This window comes from Ursus arctos, unplaced genomic scaffold (genome assembly GCF_023065955.2).
Source record: "Ursus arctos isolate Adak ecotype North America unplaced genomic scaffold, UrsArc2.0 scaffold_7, whole genome shotgun sequence".
NCBI classification, from domain to species: domain Eukaryota; kingdom Metazoa; phylum Chordata; class Mammalia; order Carnivora; family Ursidae; genus Ursus; species Ursus arctos.
Window position 1 is genome coordinate 36,239,056 of NW_026623089.1, and position 24,770 is coordinate 36,263,825.

Genomic DNA, 24,770 nt, shown 5'->3' on the forward strand with positions numbered 1-24,770 from the left:
GTAAGCCAGCACGGGGTGGGACTCAGCCAGGACTTCTGCCTTCGGGCGGGGAGGGGCAGGGCACAAGTCCAGTTATGACCCACCCCGGGGGTGACCGGCCATCTCTCTCTTCCAGGACTACTTGGACTTGGCCGCGTCCACCCCATCTGACTCCCTGCTTTACGACGATGGCCTCTCAGAGGAGGAGACGCCCCTGGTGGACTGTAATAATGCTCCCCTCCCTCGAGCCCTTCCCTCCACGTGGATTGAAAACAAACTCTATGGTAGAATTTCACATGCATTTACTAGATTCTAGCAACATCGTTCCTCTCTGCACTATCCTTACTCTCTGTAATGCTTTTTAAGAGTGTTTCTGGTCTGAATGAAACCAAAGTTCTCTCTGAACCTTTTTGTTTGTAAATGTCTGACTTTGCATCCGTTTACATTCAGGCATTTTTGAAACTATGTTTTTTTAAAAGGATGTGAAAATAAGTATAATTACCACCCTGCCCGGCAACTTACGATTATGGAGAAGAAAGAGAGCTGGGCAGAACTCTCAGGGGATATTGAGAAAATGATAAATAAGTCATTTCTGGTGTGGGTATGTATCAAGTCATAGTACTTCTAATTTAACTACTGGGATAAATTTACCTAATCTGGGGAGGTATTTAATTTAGACAGGAGGAGCAAGCACCACCCTGCCTGCACGGAGTGCACAGCCTGTGGTCACTCCCAGACCCCATCTGGGCGGGCAGGGGGCTCTCCGAGGCCTTTCGGTATGAGGGAGCATTGGCCAGCCTGGCCTGAGCCCCGCCCACATGCCCACCCTCAGGGAGGACACATGCTGACTGCTGTTTTCACATCCTTTGCATTACATGCTGTCATGACAGTTGTCACTTATGAAGTCAGTGCTGAAAGCTGGAGCAAATGCTTTTGAAAGAACATAGTCTGTGGTGCTGTGGTCTTGCAATGGACAGTAAATACGGTTCTTGCCAAAACTCCTTCTTTTGTCTTTGATTAAATACTTGAAAATTTTTCTGTTTCCTAACTTGATCATTGATTGTTTTTAACTCTTGGAGTTTCAAGCATTTTTCAGCTGAGACTGTTCCTTTTGCATGCCTCCTGAGTCACTGATTCCTTGCTGGCTTTGGGTCTAGCACGACACGCCATTTGTCCCGTCGACGCTGTGGGGCTCACCCGCGTGCACCCTTGATTTGGAAGATTCTCTCCTCCGTGGTAGGCTTGGATGGAAGATGAGTAGGCTTCTTACCTTAGAGAGCTTTTTATAGAAGCTTCCCGCTGCAGTAAGCCCTTTAATTCAGCAATGCTTTATGCTGTCTTAGAAAAAAGACTTAAACAGGTCAACAAATATTTATATCAGATTTCGGAGTTCGAAACTCATAAAAGATAAAATTGGTAGTTTCTGTTAAGTTCCAGTTACCAAGAGAGCACATGATCTTCCCCCAAAAAATATAACAGTGTTTTGGAAACCTGGAGCACGAAAGCATTCATATAATTGGCACAGAAACCAGAAAGTTTGGTTTGAACCTCAAAGGGAGTTTTGCCAAGGCCTTACTGTCTGCACATGAAGTTTTGGTTCTTCAGTGCAGAACAAATGATCTGTTTTCATTTTTAGGCATGTCAGACCCGAACTGGCCTGAAGAGAGTCCTGTACCACTCACGAGAGCTGATGGCACTAACACTGTGTGTCCACGATATGCAAATGATAGGGTATATGCTAACTGGATGGTTTCACCCTCAGCGGCACAATTAACGGACGCGTTTGATAGTTAACATTTCCTTGTGAAAGGTAACGGACTCCCAAGGGGAAGAAACATGCCGAGAACGGAAAGTCCGCCGGCCCCTCCTTTGTACACTTGACGCTGGCTGGTGATTTTCCCTCCTGGCAGACGTAGCCACTGGACCAGAGTTGCGAGTCCAGCCTTTAGTTAGTCCTTCCTCTTCGGCCCTCGGCAGCACCCTGTGTTGGTCCGTGTTCACCGGTGACCACCACACACTCTGTGCTCACACGCGTGGGTCCCTCACTCACTACCTGAGCTGTTTGATTTTTCTGGTTGCCGCCAAACAGGGCAACAAGATTTAAACATGAAGCACACACACCAGAAGGGCAACAGGAGAAAAAAAAAAAAAAACCTGACCCAAACGACATGTCCTTGCTCAGAACAAGAGCCCAGCAAGGCCTTAGAGTGGGGTCAAAGCCCTGCCAGGGCTAGAGGGGATGAGGGGACCTCAGGGCAGGCCTCCGCTCAGCATTTGAGATCCTGAGAACGGTTTTTTAGAATCATGGCACCTTTTCTTAGGAAGACATTTGACTTTTATCATGATTTAAATGATTCTTCAATTTAGCACAATAAAGAGATCGGATGCCATATTTGCCATGTAGAGGGGTGGTGTAAGGGCGGAGGGCTCACAAGACACTTTGGTCCCCATCACTGAGTGATCACTGCCCCCTGACAAGAACAGTGTGAAGAAAAGGGGCATTTGAGTGGAGTGGCCTCCGGTCCAAGGATTGCCGACAGCAGAGACGTGGCTGCTGTGAACCCCAGTGCAGCCAGCCTTCAGCGCACCACGCGTCCGGAGCCAGAGAGCAGTGGCTCATCTCACACATGAGGAGTGGGTGGGGTTGGTGCTCGGGTCACAAGGGACAGTTCGGCTAGTTATGTTAGAAGTAACGCTGACAATGACCAAGGACTGCTACGCCTCCGATTACAATTCTGATGTGGAAAAGACAATGTTTTGGCTCTCATAGAGCTTGTGTGAAAAGGTTACGTGTATCCACTCTTTCCTGTGTTTGTAACAACGTAGTGCTGCTAGAGCAGGACATTTTTGTTTATTAGATTCTGACCATGACTCATAAACTTCTTGTCATTCTTCACTGCTTGTTTGTGGTCACGGACACTCAGCACTCCTCCCATCTTGTGGGGGCGGCTTTCGGGAAGTCCTCGGCAGCTCTTCTGTCTGTAACTTCGCCGGAGAGGGTCGGTTACCAACACACCTTCTGATCTTCAGACTTAAAAGGACTGACAGTGTCTCATCCAAATACTGTATCTTATAGGCATTTCACAAAAGCAGTAAAATTAGGGCATTTTTGTAGCTTGGATGAGTATGTATCAGAGCCTCGTGGGGTGTGTGTGTGTGCGTGTGCACACAAACCCAGAGAGAGAGCTGGAAAAACACGTACTGGAGATGTAACGTGGCTTTAGTTGCGGCCATTTTTCAGACACACTGTGGTAGGTTCTTTTACAAATATCTAGTTGTGGTCAACTTTTGGTTTTCAGATGTGCTTAGTGATACTCATATTAAATGCAGAAAAAAAAGAATGAACTCTCTCAAATTGTTAAAAACACCTACTCGATCAGTGTGAGTTGCCACCGTAGGTTTGTGCTTGGCAGGGTGAGAACTCCAGGTCTAACTGACCGGGTGATGGGGAATTAACCCTTGACCAGTTATCAAACTGTCTATTCCTGAGTTTTAAAAGCACTCAGACTTACTAGTCCTATCAGACAATTTTCTTATGCATATACACCGAAGTTACTAAGTATTAAGTATTACTGAGTATTAAGTAGCAACCTGTCAGCTATTAAAATTTGTAAAATCTATTTATGAAAGATTAAACCATACCATGTTAATTTGCTTTTGTAATCAAGGTGACTAAGGAAATAATTTCAGTTATGTAAATAAAATCATGTATCATAAAATGTGTAAACTTCTTTTCTCTTTTTAACTTCCTCATTGGAAACATCAGGTTTCTGATTTTGAAGTTTCAGTGTAAGGATTGAAATATCACAAGGAAATCTGTTGTGGTCACCACTGGGGAAGTAACAATGCTCAAAGCACCAGGAAGCGCTTGGTGATACCTTTGACTTGTCTTGCACAATATGTATGTGAATGGGTACATATATGGTAACTGTTAAAACTCCTCTAATTCCATCATTCACGGAATTTCTTCTTTTATGTTTCCTTCCCTGAAATAGAGCAGCAGCCGTGTGGAGTTCAGGTATTTGTGGTTCTCTAGCAAATGTGGTTTATTTCTTGAAGCCAGAGTTGGACAGGTGTATGACAGAGGATGTAGAATGCATAGTCATAATTGAACGTTCGTTACAGTCAGAGGAAACATCTTGCCTTGAACCACCATGAAGCTTAAAAGACTAAGTGCTTCTGTGTATGTCCTGTTGGGTTAGGCAGGCATTCTCTGAACTCCTCCTCAAATGCCTGGCAGGGAGCAGGTGGACCAGTTAATAAACCTAAGTTGTTACCAGCATAAGTCTGATTTGTGGTTGTGTTGTGCAGTAGGTGCCGAGGGCCCGTGTCATTTCCCATGTGCACATGTACACACATGCACACACACACGTGAGCTGCTTCTGGCCCTCGGAGCTCCAGCTCCTGGCCCTCGGCACCCATATCTGCTCTTGGTGTCCTCCTTCAATCTGGATCACAGAAAATGGAAGTAAATGTAATTTCTAGAGTGAGCTATTTGTTACAGCCTTTCCTTTTCCTCTGAATGCTTAGAAATCCATGCTGAGAAAAGCTAATACTAAAATACTAAGAGCCCGTTTTCAAGAGCATTGAACTTCTATCAGGAGTGTTTGTGTGTGTGTTTGGTTTATTTGTCTTAAAAAGTACGTTTCTACACCAACTTCCACAAAGGATGCTTTCCCACCATGAAGCCAGCTTATTTTAAGGGTGGAAATTTAGTTGAAGATAATGTCTGAGAATGGGGCTTGGACAAATACTTTATATATAAAAGAAAATTCAAAGGAAAAGCATAAAGCTTCCCGAATATAAATAAAGTATTTTTCCCCCAGTGAATGGTTTCCTCTCCTCCTTTGAGCAAATTCACATGTAGGATATTTAGCAGGTGGCATTTAGGATGGTTCTAGAAGGTGCCTGAGAAATCCTTATCTCTGTGGCCCCTGAAAGACATAGCATTGGTCTGAAGGCCATGTGCAGCAGTGGGGTGGGGGGAGGGGCCTTCCTCATCCCTTCAGCATGAAGATATGCACAGAGCTTATCCGTTGCTCTTGCCCTCATAGGAACAGAAGACACCCCTCTTCCTGAGGCCGCCTGCTCTGTTCTTGTCTCTTCTCCATAGGCAGCAGCCTGCTGGCCTCCTTAGAACTGTAGGGATTCACAGGAAGGATACTTAGCTGACTCACGAAAAATTAGAACCTCTATGTAGAACATTTTTCAATTTGGGGCACCTCTCCATGTCTGCCGCCAAGGCCGAATGGGTGGCAGTGTTACAGCAGGGAGAATACGCTTCATGCCCAGGGTTAGGATTAGGAGGCAACACACTATCAGAAGAAATCACCGTTAATCTTTGCAACTCAGGTTTTGATGGCTGTGTCAAGTGATGAGATATTTTTGCAGATGTTTCTGGGATGTGCTAAATCACAGGACCTGGCCAACCAACATCTCTCAACGGGAGCCCGGGCCCAGAGCCATAACAGGGAGGCCAGCTACAGGAACGTGGTGACTACAGGAACATCGGTGTCACAAGGAACTGGGCCAGGCAGCATGGAAGGAGTCACAACCCGAGACCACCCCAACCACTGTGACTTCAGGAGTTCTGCAGTCCACCCTGCATCCTTTCAGAGGACACTGAGCAATCAAGTTCAAAGTTAGCGTGAGCAGGCAAGGTAAGTACATTACAAAACTAAAAAAAACAAAAACAAAAAACAAAAACAAAATTAATTTTTTGAGAAGGAAATCATTTTGATATTTCATACACAGACAATATTTACCATGAAAAGGGTCAAGTTCATGAATAAAAATGTGATGGTCATTTTAAGTGTCCCTGTTTCTATTTATCTTGGTCAGTTTTGTAAACAGTGCCAGAGTAAGCCTTACTGCTCTTGTTTCTCTTTTTGGCTGCTCTTGTTTCTCACCTTGGTGCCAGTCCTTTTCTGCACGTCATTTCCCCTGTTGAGGAAAGTCATTCCTGTGGGTCAGAAAGGGTCTAGCACCTGAGAAGAAAGAATGCGAGGCTGCCTCTTGCTACCTGAGGCAAGGGACTTTACCCAGAGGACTTCAGGGAGCCTGCGTCACAGCCCCTGTCTTCAGACGCTTCTCTCACCAAGGGCCTATGACGTGCTGCATGTTTGGTGACTCTTGAGAGTTTTAAAGAGCTTGAAATTTTTCCTGGAGGTTCTGTGGCCACAGGGCCTGGCAGGCCAGATGCATGCCAAGGGTTTGGGGGACTTCCTAAGTGTGTGAAAAGAAGAGATTATCAGAAGTGAATTTTAAGAAAAGGAGTGACACAGAGGATGCAAGGGTTCTGGTCTCTCATAAGATAGTCATTGAAAGAAGTCAAAGAAGTATTGTGGTAGAAAATCGTATTTTTCAAGAGAAGTCCGATTACCTATAATCTTGAGTTTTGTAGAAATAAGTAAAGACCATCCAAATGAGAACGAGCAGAGGTTATTTATTCTGAACTTGCTATAGTAAGGGAGTCAACCACCATCAATTTCTTTTGACAGAATCTCAAAGGCAGGCAGAGGAAGGAAAAGCTTTACAGTAAAAAAAGGAGGTGAGGGAGGGAGGCTTCAGGCATGTGGTGACTGGAGGTTGTTGGCATGTGGAAGCGGGAGGTAGGCTACCTAGAAGCCGGGCATCTTATGAGATTCGCTTGGGGAACATATTTGGCTTTCTCTGGTAGGTCCTGATTTGGAAATCGCAAAAGTGGGGAAACTGGCAGTCATTGGCCAAGCCCTGACTGTTCTGGGCTGGTTCCTGCAGAGATGTGGGTCAGAGTTTCTCAGTTTCCATGCGGCCTGATCATTGTCTGTTTGCATGTTCAGTCTCTCAGTCCTCCTGTCGGATCATTTTCTTGCTTGTGAGAAGCTGGCGAATTTAGAGAAGTCTAGAAATCCAGATCTTCGCCACTTTGAGATCGATTGTCCTGTCATCTCCATGGCCAACTGTATCATGAGGTCTTCTCGACCTTTCTGTTGTGTCAACATGGGAATCATCCGATGAGGAAGTAGCTGTGCACAAGCATTTCAGACCCTGGATAGAATGCAGTGAACCAGGACCATGACCACGATGACAAAAATAAGAACAAGAACAATTAATAACCCCTATCAGATGCTGTGAACCCAGAACCCTAACCCAGGCCAGGAATAAATCCCACATAGGTCATGAGGGTCAACCTTACAGAGCACGTAGCTTTTGCTGTGAAGGCACTCACTGTATAGCCTGCCTCACCTTCCCTGCGTCACTGATCCAAGTACGGTATGAGGAATGGCACACGCCATGACTCACCCACGTGAGGTTTAGAACGATGCCGCTGTCTCTACAGCTTCCCCAGGGTTGATTGAAGGTAGTAATCAATTTGTGCTCTACAAGTAGATTCAGGGAGAAAATTCACTGTTTGGCGTGATGATCTGCAGAGTGCTTGCTTTAGCTTCAGCATTGTCTCCTTCTGCGTGGTTCTCGAACTTCCCAGTAGCCACCTTTGTAGTAAGTAGAGCGCATCTAAAAGTTGCTTAACTTGCTGTCCAGTCACGTAGTACTCCAAAGGCCTACTTCCTACCTATGTATATGTTTACTGTCTAGTCTTTGGCTAGTTAACAAGCTCTAGTAATTGCAATACATTCTGCCATTTGGGCTGATTTTACCTCAGGAGAGGACTATATTCTAAAGGAGACCTTCAATTAATGATAGTATATGCTGCTTGATAACTTCTAGCTTTGAAAATGATCCGTCAGCAAACTGGATTAGGTCAGGGTTCTCGATATGAGACTATAATACATGTGAGTAAGGTACAGAGAGTTCCCAAATTATCTGAGGTAAAATCATCACTAAGTTCCCCTACTTCTGTCAGAGGAAGGAGACTGCCGGGTTTCAGGATGCTGCAGCGGTAAGTAGTACCTGGGAGGGAGAGAGTAATAGAATTTCCTAAGAGGTTAATCAGCTGGCTGAGAAGTTATGTGTTTCCAGTCAATAGTATTGTCTGTACTTCAGGAAAAATCATGAGGTCAAGCCAGGAGCCTGGAACTAGCTCAGCAGAAGAATGAACACATTTTGCAGCAGAGCACTTGCCCTAACTCTAGGGGGATAAGTCTTTGCGGCATGTCAAGGGAAAGTGACAGTAAGTGATGGGTTTTGGATAATTCCCGCGAAACTCCAAGGCCTTGTCCAGATTGCTCTTGCACAAATAGGCAAAAAGGCTTTCTCTTGTTTCAGATGTCTAGGGAGGGAAGCCATGGAGGAGCCACCTGCAGGTTCCAGAAAGCCTATTCCTATTAGGGCTCTCTGAGGAGAGAATCTCTTACTAAGAACTTAGTTCATAAAAAGGTATCAAAATCACAGAAACATTTAGCACCCATTGTCTGCAAAATCTAGGTGAGCCTTTATATACCCTCAAATGTCATTTTGTGAGGGATCTATCACAGATTTGAGTAGTTTTTAGTCTATCGGAAGAAAATGTTTTCCCCCTTCTAGATGGATCATGCCCTAAATAATAGACTGCATTCTGGCAAATGGTAACTTATCTTTTAAAATTTTATGACCCTCTTCTTCTTTTTTTTTTTTTAAAGATTTTATTTATTTATTCAACAGAGAGAGAGACAGCCAGCGAGAGAGGGAACACAAGCAGGGGGAGTGGGAGAGGAAGAAGCAGGCTCATAGTGGAGGAGCCTGATGTGGGGCTCGATCCCATAACGCCGGGATCATGCCCTGAGCCGAAGGCAGACGCTTAACCGCTGTGCCACCCAGGCGCCCCTATGACCCTCTTCTTCTAAGGCTAAGTAAATGGAATCCTTTTTCTCTGAGCAGAGTAGGAGATCATCTACGTCGGGTGTCATAACAATCACAAGGGCAAGTAGATCATTTAAATCCCAATTAACAACCTGGGGAAAAGAGCAGGGCACTTCAGTGAACCTTTGGGGCATGACTGTCCTGAAGGACAGTTGTCCTGCCCGGATGAAGGCAAGAAAGGTGCTGTCATCATTCAAACACATATTCAAAAGACAAATATTCTGTGATTCCATTCACATGATGTACACAGAGAAGTCAAATTCATAGAGACAGAAAGTAGAATAGCGGTTGCCAGGGGCTGGGAGAAGGAAAAGTGGGAAGTTAGTGTTGATAGGGAAAGAGTTTCAGTGTGGGATGATGGGAAAGTTCTGGAGCTGGATGGTGGAGATAGCTATATAGCAGTGTGAATGTACTTCATACCACTGAACTGTATACTTAAAAATGGTTACAAATACAGGTTTTATGTTACAGAGATTTGCTATTAATAGGTACAAAAAGTTATTACCTGTCCTGTTCTAGACTGTAAAAAGCTGAGCAGAGATTCACTACAGCCAGTGGCTGTAGCAAGTGGCTCACAGGATGGTATCTGGATTAGAAAGTGAGGAATAACAATTTTGTTAATGGCCCTGAGGCCATTCTTTACTGTCAGAATGGGCATATTATAAGGGCAGGGTATGAGAAGACCTTTGTATATAGGGCTTTCAACTATAGGTTTGATCCCTTCCTATGCTTCTGACTTCAAGGGATATTGGGGAAATTTGGTTAATGGTTTGGTAGGTTCTCTCTAAACATTATGAGGTTCGCTCCAATCATTTTTTTCCACTACAGTAGAATTTTTAGCCCATAAAGTGTCAGGTACGGTGCCAAGAAAATTATCTGGGATATGTATCAAATGTGATGCAGAAGACAAAAGGTATATCCAGAACAGAATCAACTTGCTTCTGTATGAAGGGATCCTATGGAATCTCACACAGTCCTAAGTACTCTGGTGTGCATTTAATATTGCAGAATAAGTTTCTCCCTATTACACTTGCAGGGACGATGTCACAGAGCAGGAAGGAATGTTTGGCAATCAAGGGCCCAATGCTTACAGTTATGGTCTAGGAAACAGAGAAAATCTGTGGGTTATTTGAAATGCTTACCATCTGCCATATGTTTACTCCCAGGAAAAGACTGAGCAAAAGTGGTTTAATGCAGAAAGAGTAGCACTCTTCTTATAAGAAGAGGGAAATTTGGACACAAGGAAGACACAGGGGAGAATACCATGTGAAGATGGATGCTGGTCGAGAAAGAACCCCAAACTCAGGTCTGTGAACCAGCTTGAGCGACAGGGGTCTAGGGCCTATGCCAGTGTTCTGCCCTATGATTCTCCGTATGTTAAACAACACTTTAAGAAAGCACACAAAACAGTAACATCAAAGACAGTAAAAGGGGATGAAAGGAATGGACTGACTCCATCAGAGATGCCAAACAAACAGGAATCAATAACAAAACCAGATTCTGAAACTGAGAATAAATAGCCAAGGAACTCAGTGCAAAGCAAGCAGACGTCAGACCCAATGCCAATTTACTATATGCTTATAGACTTGTAAGCCAAGAACAGCAAGGCACACGGGGCCTCTGTGAACACCACACCTGACTGAAGGCTGTGGTCTGAGGTAATAAGCCACGTGAAGACCATATCTTGGTGGCCCCACTGGGAAAACTATGGAAACAAAGATGACCCAAATGAGAATAGGCAAAGGCTATTCAGAGCTTGCTATAGAAAGGAAGTCAGCCCCCATCCCTTCATTTGGCAGGAGCTCAAAAGCAGGCTAGGGGAGTGGGAAAGGTTTCTAGTTTAAAAAAAAAAAAAAAGAAGCCTCAGAGTAGAGATTGTTGGGGAAAAAACTATATTCCTCTGATATTAATATACCACAATAGTACTTTAGTATTTTTCTCAATGGAACTACTTATTTTATGTATATCACCCATTATCTGCCACAGAACTTGAATTATGCATTATTGTATCTCCAAATTTAAATTACATACATTTAGTATTTGAGTTAGTGATTCAAAAAATAATAAAAAGCTAACAATTGAAATCCATTGATGGCAGAACCTCAATTATTTTAAAAACAACAATGCTAATGAGGGATTCAAATAGCAGTTTACAAGAGGTGACCACTAACCCTAAACCCCGCTGCTTCAACTCCATGTCAGTTCCGTCTTGGGAGAGCCTCTGCAGTTTCCTCTCTGAGTTTCTGTTTTCTCCACTGTAAACTGAGGACCATAACCTACTCCACAGGGATGTCAAGAGGATTAGAGGGAGCACTGGGAGAAGCACCAGCTGCTGAGTGCACGCTTGGCTTGTGCCAGACATGGCTAGACAGCATGATCAGTAAGGAAAGTGTAGGATAAAAGAAAAATTTAAAAAATGCTATAAATAAAAAAGAAAACCCAACGCTTACAAGGCTAGTTGAGGTAGACAGGGAATAGAATGTTTAACGTGGAGGGGAGTGGTTCTACCGCAGCACAGTGGGAGGTGAGGCTGTTTTGCATCTTGTGAGTGGAAATAGATTTATCTTGCTGTTACTTTGGCCCCCACTAGAGGAAAGTTAGAGCTGTAGAATTTACCAGTATTCATTCATTCACGGATCTGCAAGTATGCAGTGAGCACCTACAATAGGTCAGGCCCTGTGCCTGGCTTATGGGTACCTAAGAGAAAAGGAGAGGCCCTGTCCCTGCCCTAGGGGAGCAGATAGTCTCATCCAACTTAAAGTGTCTAGGGACAACAGAAAGAGAGAACAGCCTAAGCATTTGCCATTATTGGTATAAGACTTGAGGACAAGGTCCAGATAGCTCTTTTTCTGTAGACTTCCTAAGGGCCATCAGCAGGAATGTCAGGTACAGGCTGATTACAACGTCTTAACTAACAATACGTAGTGGACTTAGACTTGGATTGAGGGCTTCAAAGCTGCCAGCCTGGGAACATAATCCCCTGACGGTTCAGTGGCCTGCCATTTATATTTACTTGCAGTAATGCCTTAAGTATTTAAAGAACTTCTGTCTTATCCTCTTAAAGCCACCAATTCTGTGCTTTGTACCCACTCTCTAATTCTCCCATGAGAATTTACATTTACATTTACACTCCCAATTTGGGTCCGCAGGCTTACAGGACAAAACACCGATGGCAGGCTTAAACACTAAATAACTAATTTACACCAAGTAGACTCACACAAGGCTGATCGCCATACTAGAGCCTAACCAGGCATCCAGACAGAAAGCTTAATTATGTCAGGCAGTAAACTAAATCATTCATGCCATTTACTCGAGGGGCATGAGATTCTGGATAAAGGAGATTCTGGATAAGGGAGAGATCCTTGTGTGTTCTTATTTTAACCAATTCAATTCACTTTTATTGAACACTTCCTAAATGTAAAGTAGTGGTAGATGAAAAAGACATGGTCTATATCTTCACAAGGTCACAGACCCGTGGAATCTATGACTAGATGGATTATTTACCCTTGCGCCAGGTTGAGGGAAGGAGTGTTAAAACTATAAACATTTACAGTTGCTCAGAAATGACATGAGAGAGGAATGACACCTTGATATTAGGAAGAGGCTGGACATCCATCAAGCCTGGCTTAGAAGTAGGCTATCCACTCTCTTACCGGTGGGGTTTCCCACAAGACATATCTGAGAACATCTGTGTTAAAGACATCCCAATAACCACCATCCAATGAAGACAGCTGTGATTAGGACCAAGTCCTCCCTTGTAAGAATGCCACTTCTACAGGATGCACCCCATAGTCACCCCAGTCTTCTGCTCTGACTAATGCAGTGAGCTCCAACTGCCTGCCACCTGCCAGGCAGAGTGCCAAATTCTTCAAACACAAAATTGCTTTCAACCCTCACAACAACTTTAGGAAGCATATGCTATTGTTACTGTCCCTACAACACAGCTGAGGAAAGAGGCTAAGGGAGGCTAAATGTGGTAACCTGCCAAGATAGCTGCTAAGGAAAGCAGAGCCTGATGGGAGGCAGACCCCAAAGCCACTCTTACCACCTTCGTGTCCTGCCCAGACACAAGCAGGGGCTGGGGCTGCCCGACATCCCCCCCGCCATGCCATCACTCCCCAGGGCGGGACAAAGTGCCTCGGGGGATGCCCTGAAATAAGCAGTTGAGTGGAGGGGATGTTAGATTGGGCTTTCTTTTTCTCCACTCACTAAAATCATGCAATGTCAAATCTCAAGCCATCTTCCACAATGTCTACTTCAAATCCCTCGTTTCACATATAAGGACACCCAGGTCCAAAGTAATGGAATGGCTAAAGGGACTTCCTCGCTGGAGGCTTCACGCTCAGCCCAGCACACTCGAGGATGCTGAGACACCTCTGGCGACCTCTCAGTCCTTCGCCCAGTGCCCACGAAGGCACTCTTCGCTCCTTCGGGCTCCCAGGACAGGGGTCCCGGGCGGAACTGAGCTGCCATCCTCGGCTGAGTCCCTCCCTCTCGCAAAGTCAGCGGTCGGCTGGAGCTGGTACTCCTGTCCCTGCAGACCCTTGTTCCTGCGGGAACGGTTTTCTCCCTGGGACACTCTCCAGGTCTCCACAAATCATTTTTGGACACACACACACACACACGCATTTTCAACAGATAATCGATTAATCAATACTGTATGCCAGTTACTGAGCTACCTAAGCCTGGCACCGGGAGCGGGCGGGGAAAGTGGGCGGAGCTAGGGCGGGGCTGTCGGGGTTGGGTGTGGGCGGGGCGGGGCGGGCGCGCGCCGCCGCGGCAGCCTCATTTCCTCACGCGCGCCGGAAGTGGCGGTTGTCGGCGCGTCGGCGTGTGGTGGTCTTCGAGGCTGTGGTAACCCCTGTGCGCGGGCGCCGCCGGGATATGCCAGCGGCCGGGGAGGAGGCGGCGGAGCCGCGGCGGTGGCATTGCGCGGACTCGTGAGCGCGGTGAGTACTCGGCCCCACCCGGCCTCGCCTGCCCGCGGCTCTCGCGGCTCGGGCTCGGGCCCGGGCAGTGCGGGCGCCGGGGCGCGGGCGGAGAGCTGTGGGTCCCTGTCCCGGTCGGGTCATTTCACAGACTGGCCCGCCGGGGGGCCCTGTCCCGATGGGGTCGCCGCCTGGACAAGACCTCGGGAGGCCGCTGCGGTGTTAGGAAAAGTCACAATTTTTCGGAACGGTTTGAGTTCTCTTTTGAGAATGATGCTGTCTGAGGACCGTTGGTTTGGGTGTGTTTTATTTTTATCACTTTTTTTGGGGGGGGGGCTCTAACTCACCACCCTCTCTGCTTCTCTCAGTGCGTAAACTTTGTAGTCAGCTGTTACCTCTTCACGGCGTTGACAGCAGCCCCCCGTTGTATCTGCCAGACGCCTGGCGCCTTTAAAGATGCACATTTGTGTAGGAATTAGCGGGGCCGAGGAGACTACGGACAGGGAGCCTCTTGCATTTTCAGTCTTCATCTGGAAAATTGCGCTGTTCGTGAGCAGCTTGCGGAGGAATAATTTGGAAACGCAATAGTGATGCTTTTATTTGTGATGACATTATTGGCAGAATGAAAATTTAATTATAAATCTTAAGCTTTTATCCTTCATCCTGTTCTTGAGATTTATATGCAGTGTCCGGATATTTAACCTCTTTGAAGGTTCTCAGGAACTGGGTCTTCATTTTTGGTGGAATTAATGTTATCTTTAAATGTTGTATTAAAACAGTACTTCCATACTTGGAGGTGGAGAACCAAGTATTTTATGACTCAGAATGTTAACCTTTATTTTGTATTATTATTCTGAAACCATTTGTTTAAAATTGCCTTATGACTAAAAGAATGTAAAAAGGATGTTCGGTTTCCAATATTTAGAGCTAAATATGGTTAACTATTCCAGTATTTATTGAACATTGACAGTTTGGAAATTACATTTTTTTCTTTTTTATTGAGGTATAAAATACATATGAAGTCGTCAGGTACATAAATCTTAGTTGTACAGCTGAGTGGATTTTTATATATTTACTAACTTGTGTAACCACAAGCTAGACCAAATTATACTTATGGAACATTTCCATCATCCCAGGAGTTTCCCTCTACTTCTTCCAAGTTTTACTCCTGCCACCCAGTCAGTGTTGATTTCTGTCATCATCTCTTAGTTTTGTCTGTTTTGGACTTGATGTTAATGGATTCATGCAGAATGCTTAGCACATTGCTTGTGAGAGTCACCCGTGATGTTTCATGTATCAGTAGTTCATTCTCTTTTTTATTGCTGTTTAATATTCCATTGGTATGACTATTCTTCTGTTGATGGATATTTGTGTTTTCAATTTCTGTTATTACATATTTTGAAGAATGCTATGCACATTCTTATAAATGTTCATGGTGAACACCTGTGTGCATTTCTGTCAGCTATGAAGTAACGATAAGGTAGGCAGAAAATTGTTTTAACCAACATGGAGTCTTTCTTTTTCAGTAGAATTTATTATTTTAACTTCTATAACATTAAAGATTGGTAAAAAGCATAACTGTTTTGAGTTCAAGACTTAAGTGATTCATTACTGTATTACTATTTATTTCTTGGGTTGCACACCTATGACAATCTTCTACCAGACTGTCATTACTTGTTTAACTGTTAGATAAGTCTGTTAGAGCTGGTGACAGTCTGTCCCTGAAGCTTATTGCATAACACTTAGGTAAAAACTGTGTTACTCAAGTTGGTGGTTGTTAGGGGAAACGAAACACCAAAAGAATAGGACTAAAAAATGGTTTGAAGAATCATGGGATTGCAAGTCAAAGACCTTATCTTGTTGTTGTCATACTACACAAGTACTAGGTGTAAATGTAAACTTGAATTATAGGGTTAGTTACAAATGTGAATTTACTGCAGGAGTACAGTGATTTCCATGTATACTGAGATGCTGATATATTTTTAATGGGGTCAGACAACAGAAATAAGTAGCATGTGAGAGATAGATACATAGAACTAGACCTGTAGCAATGGAGTTGATGTAAGGAATAGAAGAAAAATTAATATTAGGATGCTCAGATTTGGGAGGGCATCATACCTGTTGAACATACATCTTGAATATTGAAAAGTAGAAAGTAGGAAAAAATAGCTGTGACATAGAAAATAGATCCAGAAGAGTCAGTGAACATCTAATAGCAGTTCCAGGAAGGAGTAGAAATTAGAAGAGGAGAAACAATCAGAGAGATCATGAGGGTAGGAGTATCCAGGCCGAATCTTGGGCATCCAGAGCCAAACAGAAAGATGTATCAGGAAACAAAGTACTGGCAAATGTATATCAGCCCTTCCCTCTCTGGTCTCCATTCATCTGTGTAGTGGGGATGATCAGTAAGTATACTTGATTTTCAGCAAGCTTATAGAAAGATGTGGCACGGATTAAGGGTTTCTGGCTAGGCTAACAGCTTCTATTCCCCATTCTCCTCCCCTCGCAACTCACCGTAAATGCCAGATTTCCCATTCTTACCTTATGGTAGAATGTCAAAAGAAGAAAGGAAGGAAACAAGGAAATTTCTCTGAGTAGAAGTATCTGACTAGACAGTCGATTCATACCAACAGTCTTAAAAGAGTATTGATAGACACATGTAGATACATTCCAATGAAATTTGTGAACTTTATGGATAAATTAATGTACAATCCCATAAGCTTCCAAAGAGAAACATATGGTTACCTATAAAGGAGTGAAAATCAGATGTGCACTTAGACTTCTAATCTGGAACATGGACTGTTACGGTGGAACAATATTTTAAAAAGTGCTTATGAGACATATTTTGAACTAAGAAACTTGTCTGTAACCAACCTGTCATTCAAAGTGAGGGCATAATAGGGACCCCTAGGTGGCACAGTCAGTTAAGCATCTGACTCTTGGTTTCAGCTCAGTTTATGATCTTGGGGTTGTGAGATCAAGCCCCGTGTTGGGCTCTAAGCTCAGTGAGGAGTCTGCTGGAGTTTCTCTCTCCCTGTCCCCCTCCCTGCGCTCGTTCACTCTCTCATTCTCTCTAAAATAAATAAATTTTAAAAAAAGGTAGGGGCAAAATAAAGTCATTTGCACCCACACCCACAAGGAATACTGGAGGATGTACTGTATCAAGTGAAAAATTAATCCAAGAAAAATAGATGTGGAATTCAAGAAACAGTAACCAAAGAAAATAGTATAACTTATTTCTTAACTCCAAGGCATTAATAACCATAGCTAAGACATGTAATGCAATGCTAAGGAAGGATCCACAGACTAGAGTAGTTATAGTTTAAGGTCTATAATCTGGAACAAATACTTAACATGATTTTAAAAGTTGGTTGGCAAGGTGGGAAATAGGTAAAGACATGTTGGAAGGCTTATCCTGAGCAAGCAAAAAGCTATAGATACTGACCAGTTACATGCTGGAATGAATACTTAAGGAATTTTGACTTAGCAGTTCCATTTTCAGAGATTTATCCTATAGGTGAAATAACATGTTTCCACATGTTATGCTGGGATGTTTAATAGTGGCAGTAGGTTTGGCAGGATACACAAAAACTGATGAAGAGAACTGGGCCTATGGGAGAGAAGAGAGAGGTTTCACTGTATACCCTTATATCATGTTTAATTTATTTCATAGAATTTTAGAAATGTAAAAAAAATTTAAGACTGTACGAAAATGTAAAGATTCAGAGCACAAGTTGCCAGGTGTGGCCGGTCACCTATTTTAGTATGACCTGTGACCTAAGAGTGGTTTTTATATTTTTAAGTGCTTCAAAACAAAAGAAGAATAATACTTGGTGACATTAGTTATAGGTAGTTCAGATTTCAGTATCCATTGGAATACAGCTATGCTCATTCATTTATACATTTTCTGTGGCTGCTTTTGTGCTCCAAGGCAGGGTTGACTGGTTGTGATATTTACTACATGGCCCTTTACCTGAAATGTTTGTTAACCCCTAGTTTAGAGCCAGAAATAGACCTCCATATGTACAGGAATTTTGCTTATGATTGAAGTGGGATTTCATATTAGTGACAAGAGCATGGATTATTAAATAAATTAAAGAATTGCCTATTTGAGAAAATAAGTTTTATTTTAGGATTATTTCCAGTAGGGAAGCTAAAATGGAGAAGTCATGCAGGAAGAGACCATTTGACTCCATTGACAACAACAACAAAACAAAACTTTACGTAAGGGAAATAACACCTAACACTTATTGAGCACTTAATGCTTCTCATATTTTACTTGACTAATTTTACAATAACACTGAAAGGTTGGTTCATAATTATTCCTGCTTAACAGAAGAGAAAACTGAAGTTTATAGAGATTAAAAAACTTATCTATAACGAAGAATTAGCAGTAGAGCAGATATATGAATTTAGCCTGTCTGGCTCCCAATCCTATTATATGGACAAGACAAACTAAGAGAAATGTTCATAATCTGTTAATACCATTTTATAGGTATTATCCATGTCAACACATCTGGGTCTACCTCATTCTTTTTAAATATTGTATAAATGTCTACAGTTTACTTAATCTTTCTACTTCTATTGCCATTACATATAGCAGTAATAAACGTCTTATGCATGTGACTATATACTAGTATTAGTATTTCCATAGTATAGAGTCTTAAAATCTTAAAAATTGAATTGTGAATTGCTGGATTAAAAAGCATGTGCATTAAATTTGTCCTCCAAAAAATAAGGGGTGTGTGTGTATGTGTCTATTTTTAGTTTATCTTTAATCAAAGGAATTGAAACATCTTGGAAGGAATCTTGGCCATCCACACAAATTACCTCATTTTATAGGTGAAGGCCTGATAGGTTAAGTATTATGCCCAAGATTACACAGCTGTTACACGATTTTTTTCGTTGTTTTTCCTGTGCCACAGGCTGCTTTTGACATGTTTTTCTGTTTTACCTGTAATGATAGCGTGAATATTACTGTCATTTGTTTTGCTGAAATCTGGGTGCCTTGAATGTAGTTAAACCCAGAAACACTTCTCAAAATGATCTATCTGGTATTACCTGTTGTTAGCACCCAACACAGTGTCTATCATAGTTAATTTGGACAGCTATAACAAAGTACCATATACTGGCTTATGAATGATAGAAATTTATTTCTCTTAGTCTGAGCTCAGGGCACCGGTATATTTGAGTTCTGGTGAGGGCCCTCTTCGGGGTTATAGACTGTCAACTTATTGTATCTTCACATGGCAGAAAGAGGGCTGTGTTGCTCTCTGGGATCTCTTAAGAACACTAATCTCATTGAGGAGGGCTGCATCCTCATGACCTAGTTAACCTCCTAAAAGCCTTGTCCCCTAATATTACCACGCTGGGGGTTAGGATTTCAACATATGAATGGGGATTGGGGAGAGAAACATTCAGGCAATTGCAGTGCCTAACACACACTACGTACTCCCAATATTTTTTGAAATGTACTACCTTCTGGTGATCAGTACTTTTATTTCTAAATACTTACAAGCCATTTATTCAATGACATGTTTAAAAAAATCCATGTATCATTGTAACTAGAAATAAAAGGTTCTAATTCCTTCCCTTATAAATATTGATAATTCATAATGTTTTAGCTTTGTTTTTCTGATGGTGCTTATGTTTTCCAGATAATTTTGTGACTTTTTTTGTGTAAAAAATGAACTAAAAATTATAAATTTAGTGTTTGAAAACTTTAGTAAGAAATTGTACAGAGATTTAGGTAGATTATACAGAATAGAACTTTTAAAGTAAATGGATTCAAATGGATTGTTTGTATTTTGCAAAAGGCAGTAGGTTACTCTTACTGCAGAAGTTATTTTGTCACACTGCCATGTAAGTATCATGGAAATGATGTATGAAATATGTATGAGTAGTACTATAAAATTATAGAATCAAAAGATTGAGTAGAAACTGCTCGAAGCTCATAGTGTTATGTAGGGAATAATGTCATAGAATGAATTGAGGTTTTTTGTTTTTAGAATGAACTGTGTTGGGCACTCTTCTGTTGTCTCAAAATCACAAGGCAAACAGAGAAGATACAATGAGACCTTCAGAGTAATATGAGTTCTACTTTTTTTAGAGTGGGTGTTGCTTAATTTTTTTTTTTTTAAGTAATCTCTACACCCAATATAGGGCTCAAACTCACAACCCCAAGACCAAGAGTTTTATGCTCCACTGACTTAGCCAGCCAGGTGCCCTTCTTATTTTTGTTTTTTAAATCCAAACTTGGAGTCAACAAATCTTCATGCTTATCTTAATGAACAAAATGGAGTTTTCTTAAAAATGCTTCTTTGGTGCTACTACTAAAGCTAAATCTGATATGGTTTTATTTTTTAAATAGCTTCATTGAGGTATACGTGACATACAATAAGCTATACATATTTGTATGATTTGATAATTTGAACATATGTATATACCTGTGAAATCATCACCACAGTCAAAATGATAGACCATATCTATCACTCCCGAAAGTTTACTTGTGCTCTTTTAGAATTGCTTCCTGTTACCACTTCCCCAACCCCCACCTGGTCCCAGGCAACCACTGACTCATCTGCTTTCTGTCACTACAAATTACCTTACATTTTGTAGAATTTTATATAAACGTAATCATACAATACATACTCTTCTGTTGTTGAACTTCTGTCACTGAGAATAATTACTGAGATTCACCCTTGATGCATGTATCAGTATGGCTATACCACAGTTTATTTATGCATTCACTTGTTGATAAACATTTGAGTTGTTTCTAGTTTTTGGCTGTTACACCTAAAGCTGCTATGAGCATTTAGCGTACAAGTCTTTGTACGGACATATGCTTTCATTTTTCTCAGATAAATATCCAGGTATGAATGATTTAATCATAACTTATGTTTAACTTGTTAGGAAACTAAAACCATTTTACATACCCACAAGCAGTATATGAAAGTTCTAGTTCTTCCACATTGTCATCCCAACACACCGCTTTTTAATTTTAACCATTCTAAAATTAGCCATTCTATGTAATGGTATCTCATTGTGGTTTAACAGTGTTGAACATTTTTTTCATGTGCGTATTTGAAGTGTTTGCTCAAACATTGTGCCAAGTTTTAAGTGAGTTATGTTTGTTATTAGTGCATTTTGAAAGTTTTAAGTATATATTCTGAATATAAGTCCTTTATCAGATATATGCTTTGCACCTATTTTCTCCAGGTCTGTAACTTGTCTATTCATTCTCTTAACAGTGTATTTCAAGGACCACAAGTTAACAAATTTTGATTAAATCCAGTTCATCAGTAATGCTATTACTGTTAGATCAAAGAAGACTTTGCCTAACTTAAGGTCACAAAGATTTTCTCCTTTGTTTACTTCTACTTTTATAGTTTTAGGTTTTTTATTTAGATCTCTGATTCATTTTGAATTATATCCTAGTGAATGTGAAGTAATATCTCACTGTAGTTTTGATTTGTGTTTCCCTGTTGGCTAACGATGTTGAGCCATCTTTGCATGTGCTTGTAGGCCATTTTTAATCTTTTTAGAGAAATATCTAATCAGATCTTTTGCCCATTGGGTTATTTATCCTTTTAATATTGAGTTGTAAGAGTTCTTTATATATTCTAGACACAGATCCCTATCAGATATATGATTTACAAATATTTTCCCCCATTCTGTAGTTGTCTTTTCACTTTATTGAGGATATCCTTTGCAGGACAGAAGGTTTTAATTTTAATGAAGTCCAGTTTATTTGTTTTGTCTTTGGTCCTTTAGTGTCATATCTAACAAATCATTGCCTAATTGAAAACCACAGAGATTTACGCTTATGTTTTCTAAGAGCTTTATATTTCTAACTTTTACATTTAGATCTTTGACCCACTTTGAGTTAATTTTTTAATATAGGGTGAAGTAGGAGTCCAGTTTCATTCTTTTGTATGTGAATATCTGGTTGTCCTAGCACCATTCACTGAAAAGACTATTCATTCGCCATTGGATTACCTTTCCACCTGTGGAAATCAGTTGACTTAACGTGAAGGCTTATTTCTGGGCCCTAAATTCTATTGATATATATGTCTATTCCTATGCTAGTACCACACTGTCTGATTTATTTATTTATTGGGGGGGGGGCAGAGGGAGAGGGGACAGGGAGAGGGACTGAGCAGGGAGCCCAAGCTGGGGCTCTGTCCCAGGACTTTGGATTTCAACCTGAGCTGAAGTCAGATGCTTAACCAACTGAACTACCCAGGCATTCCCAAATTAATTGATTTTTTAGATGGTAAACCAATCTTGCATTTCTCAGATAAATCTTACTTGGTCATGTTGTATACTTTTTATGTGTTGGTGGATTCAGTGTACTAATATTTTGTTGAGGATTTTTGTGTCTATATCATTTAGGAATATTGGTCTGTAGTTTCAGTGTCTTTTTCTGGTTTTGGTATCAAAGTAATACTGGCCTCATAGAATGAGTTGGGAAGTGTGTTCTATTTTTTGAAAGAGTTTGTGAAGAATTGGTATTAATTCATATAAATGCTTGGTAGAATCCACTAGTGAAGACATCTGGGCCTGGATTTTTCTTTGTGGGTAGTTTCGATTATTAATTTAGTCTCAGCATAGGTCTGTTCATATTTACTATTTCTTCTTGAGTCACTTTCAGTTGTTTTTGTCTATATTTTAAAGGGATTTAAATAATTTGAAAACTTATCATTATCCATATTGTTAACATTTCTGGTTTCTTCATTGCTTTGTGTAGATTCCTATTTCCATCTGGTATCATTTTACTTCCACCTAAAGAATTTGTAGTGCAGGTCTGATGGTGGTGAATTCTTTTAGCTTCTTAATGTCTATGAATTATTTTCTTTTGAAGATTTATTTATTTGAGAGAGAACTCATGCGTGCATGTGTGGGTGGTGGGGGAAGGCAGTCAGAGGGAGAGGGAGAGAGAGAAAATCCCAAGCAGACTCCCCGCCGAGCCCAGAACCCAACACGGGGCTCCATCCCATGACCCCGAGATCATGACCTGAGCCAAAATCAAGAGTCTGACAGTTAACTGACCGAGCCACCCAGTGGCCCAAGAATTATTTTGCCTTTGTTCTTGAGAGATACTTTTTCTGCATATAGAATTCTAGGTTGACATATTTTTTCTTTCAGTTCTTTAAAGTTTTTTATGTCATCTGTGTCTCTGCTTGGTTTTTTGGACATGAATATCTTTTTAAATACACTTGTAACCATTTTAATCTTTTTTATTGAATTCTAGCATCTGTGTCAGTTCTAGATCAGTTTCAGTCATTGATTATTCTCATTATGGGTTGTATTTTTATTTTTCTTTGTATGCCCCATCATTTTTGTTTGGATGTTAGACATTGTGAATTTTATTTTGCTGGGTGCTAGGTATTTTTATATTCCTATAAATATTTTGAGGCTTGTTGTGCAGTTACTTGAAAACAATTTGATCCTTTCAGGTCTTGCTTTTAAGATTTGTTAGGCAAGACCAGAGCCATGTTTAGTCTAGAGTTAATTTTTTCCCATTACTGAGGCAAGACCTTTATGAGTACTCTACCCAATGTCCCATGAATTTGAGGTTTTCCAGTCTGTCTGGTAGGAACATGCACATTATTCCTGGCCGTGTATGAATGCTAAGTTCTGTGTCCTTTAATTTTTTTTTTTTTTTTTTAGCTTCAGTTAGTTTCTTTATATGCCTGCACTGGTCTGTGCCCTGCTCAATACCTAAAGGGTGTGCTCTTCAGATCTCTGGAGTTCTCTCTCTCTGCACTCTCTCTTCTGGTACTGTATCCTTTCAACCTAGCAGCCTTGGTCTCCTCAGACTGTCAGCTCCATCTCATCAACTCAGCAAGTCAGCTAGGCTTTGCTTAGGAGGAGACTCCCTGTGGTATGGCCTGGAAACTAAGGCAGTAAGCTGGAAAATCGTTTGTTTTTTTTGTTTCTCCCAAGGATCACTGTCCTTTATTACCTAATGATCAGTATCTTGAAAACCATTGTTTTATATTGGGAGGGTGGATTCTGGATTTTATTGGTTGGTTTTTTTTATTGTTTCAGGTACAGGAGTAAATCTGGTCCCTGTTGTTCTATCTAGGCTATAAGAGGAAGTCTCTTTAGTCTGGCTTACAGAGTAAGAAAATTGATGGCTTCTAAGGTTTCTTTCAACTCTGAGATTGTTGATTTTGTATTGCATATCTTTAACAGCTCATTTTCCCATCTCCACAATTATCTCATTCTCTCCTCACAGCACTTAACTATTTGCTCTTTGTGCATAGAAAGTTGCTTGGGATTAACTCTGGGTTATGAATGAACTTTGTTTATGATATAAACACATTACATAGAATGATGGCAATCAAGGTATAAGAGCTGAAAAATGGATGTTTTCTCCAACATACTTAATGTATTTAGAGCTGTTATGTAACAATCTAGTCCTCTAGGATTTGGCTGAAGAGTTCCCTTCAGGAACTAGGCAAATAAGACTTTAATTGATATCTTTTATTTTTAACAACCACAGAGTCATGCAAATAACATTTATACTCTAAAGTAATTACAGCAACTTTTCTTTCGTTTCAGTGGGTAATACTCAATTGTAAAAGATTCAACTGTAAGATAAGCATGTAAGGTATCTTAAAACCTGTATTTTGCTTAAGGGAATGGAAAATGAAGAACTTGGTTTTAATAATACCACTTAATAGTTATAAAACCTTACTTAAACCTTTCATTTTTGAGCTTATTGTTCCTATCCAAAATGAAGATAATATCCACACCATTTTAAAAGGATGACATAGGAAATGTATAAAAATACTTTATAAACCAGTATTCTTCAGGATTTTTGGACTGCAGCCCTCTTACCAATACATTTTATGTAGAGATCTCATACATATACATATATATAATTGCAATACAAAACTTACTATTATGTGGTATACACTGATATTTCCTGTTGTATTTCATTGAAAAGTAAACCTTTATTTAGTAGTGACCCATTAAATGGGTCATATCTCACAGTTTAAAATGTTTTGTCTATATAAAGAATAAAACTATGAAGTAACATATTAATAAAAGGTAGAGGTACTTAGATTACAT

General features: G+C 41.1%; 2 protein-coding genes across 6 annotated transcripts in view; both read left to right on the forward strand.

Annotated features, from left to right (window-relative positions):
• The window catches only part of RET (ret proto-oncogene), a 53,114-nt gene extending 49,504 nt beyond the window's left edge, over nt 1–3,610 (forward strand). The window contains exons 19-20 of the mRNA XM_057308775.1: nt 116–263; nt 1,616–3,610. Coding sequence (XP_057164758.1) covers nt 116–263; nt 1,616–1,773 — 306 coding nt within the window. The 3' untranslated portion in view covers nt 1,774–3,610. The remainder of the gene's footprint in view (nt 1–115; nt 264–1,615) is intronic.
• A 9,892-nt stretch (nt 3,611–13,502) lies between these two features.
• The window catches only part of CSGALNACT2 (chondroitin sulfate N-acetylgalactosaminyltransferase 2), a 41,325-nt gene continuing 30,057 nt past the window's right edge, over nt 13,503–24,770 (forward strand). For 2 of the 5 annotated variants that reach the window (XM_026481597.4, XM_026481599.4), the window contains exon 1: nt 13,503–13,709. The gene's annotated coding sequence lies outside the window, so the exon portion shown is untranslated. The remainder of the gene's footprint in view (nt 13,710–24,770) is intronic. The other 3 variants (XM_057308446.1, XM_026481601.3, XM_048218965.2) reach the window with 3 other exon arrangements.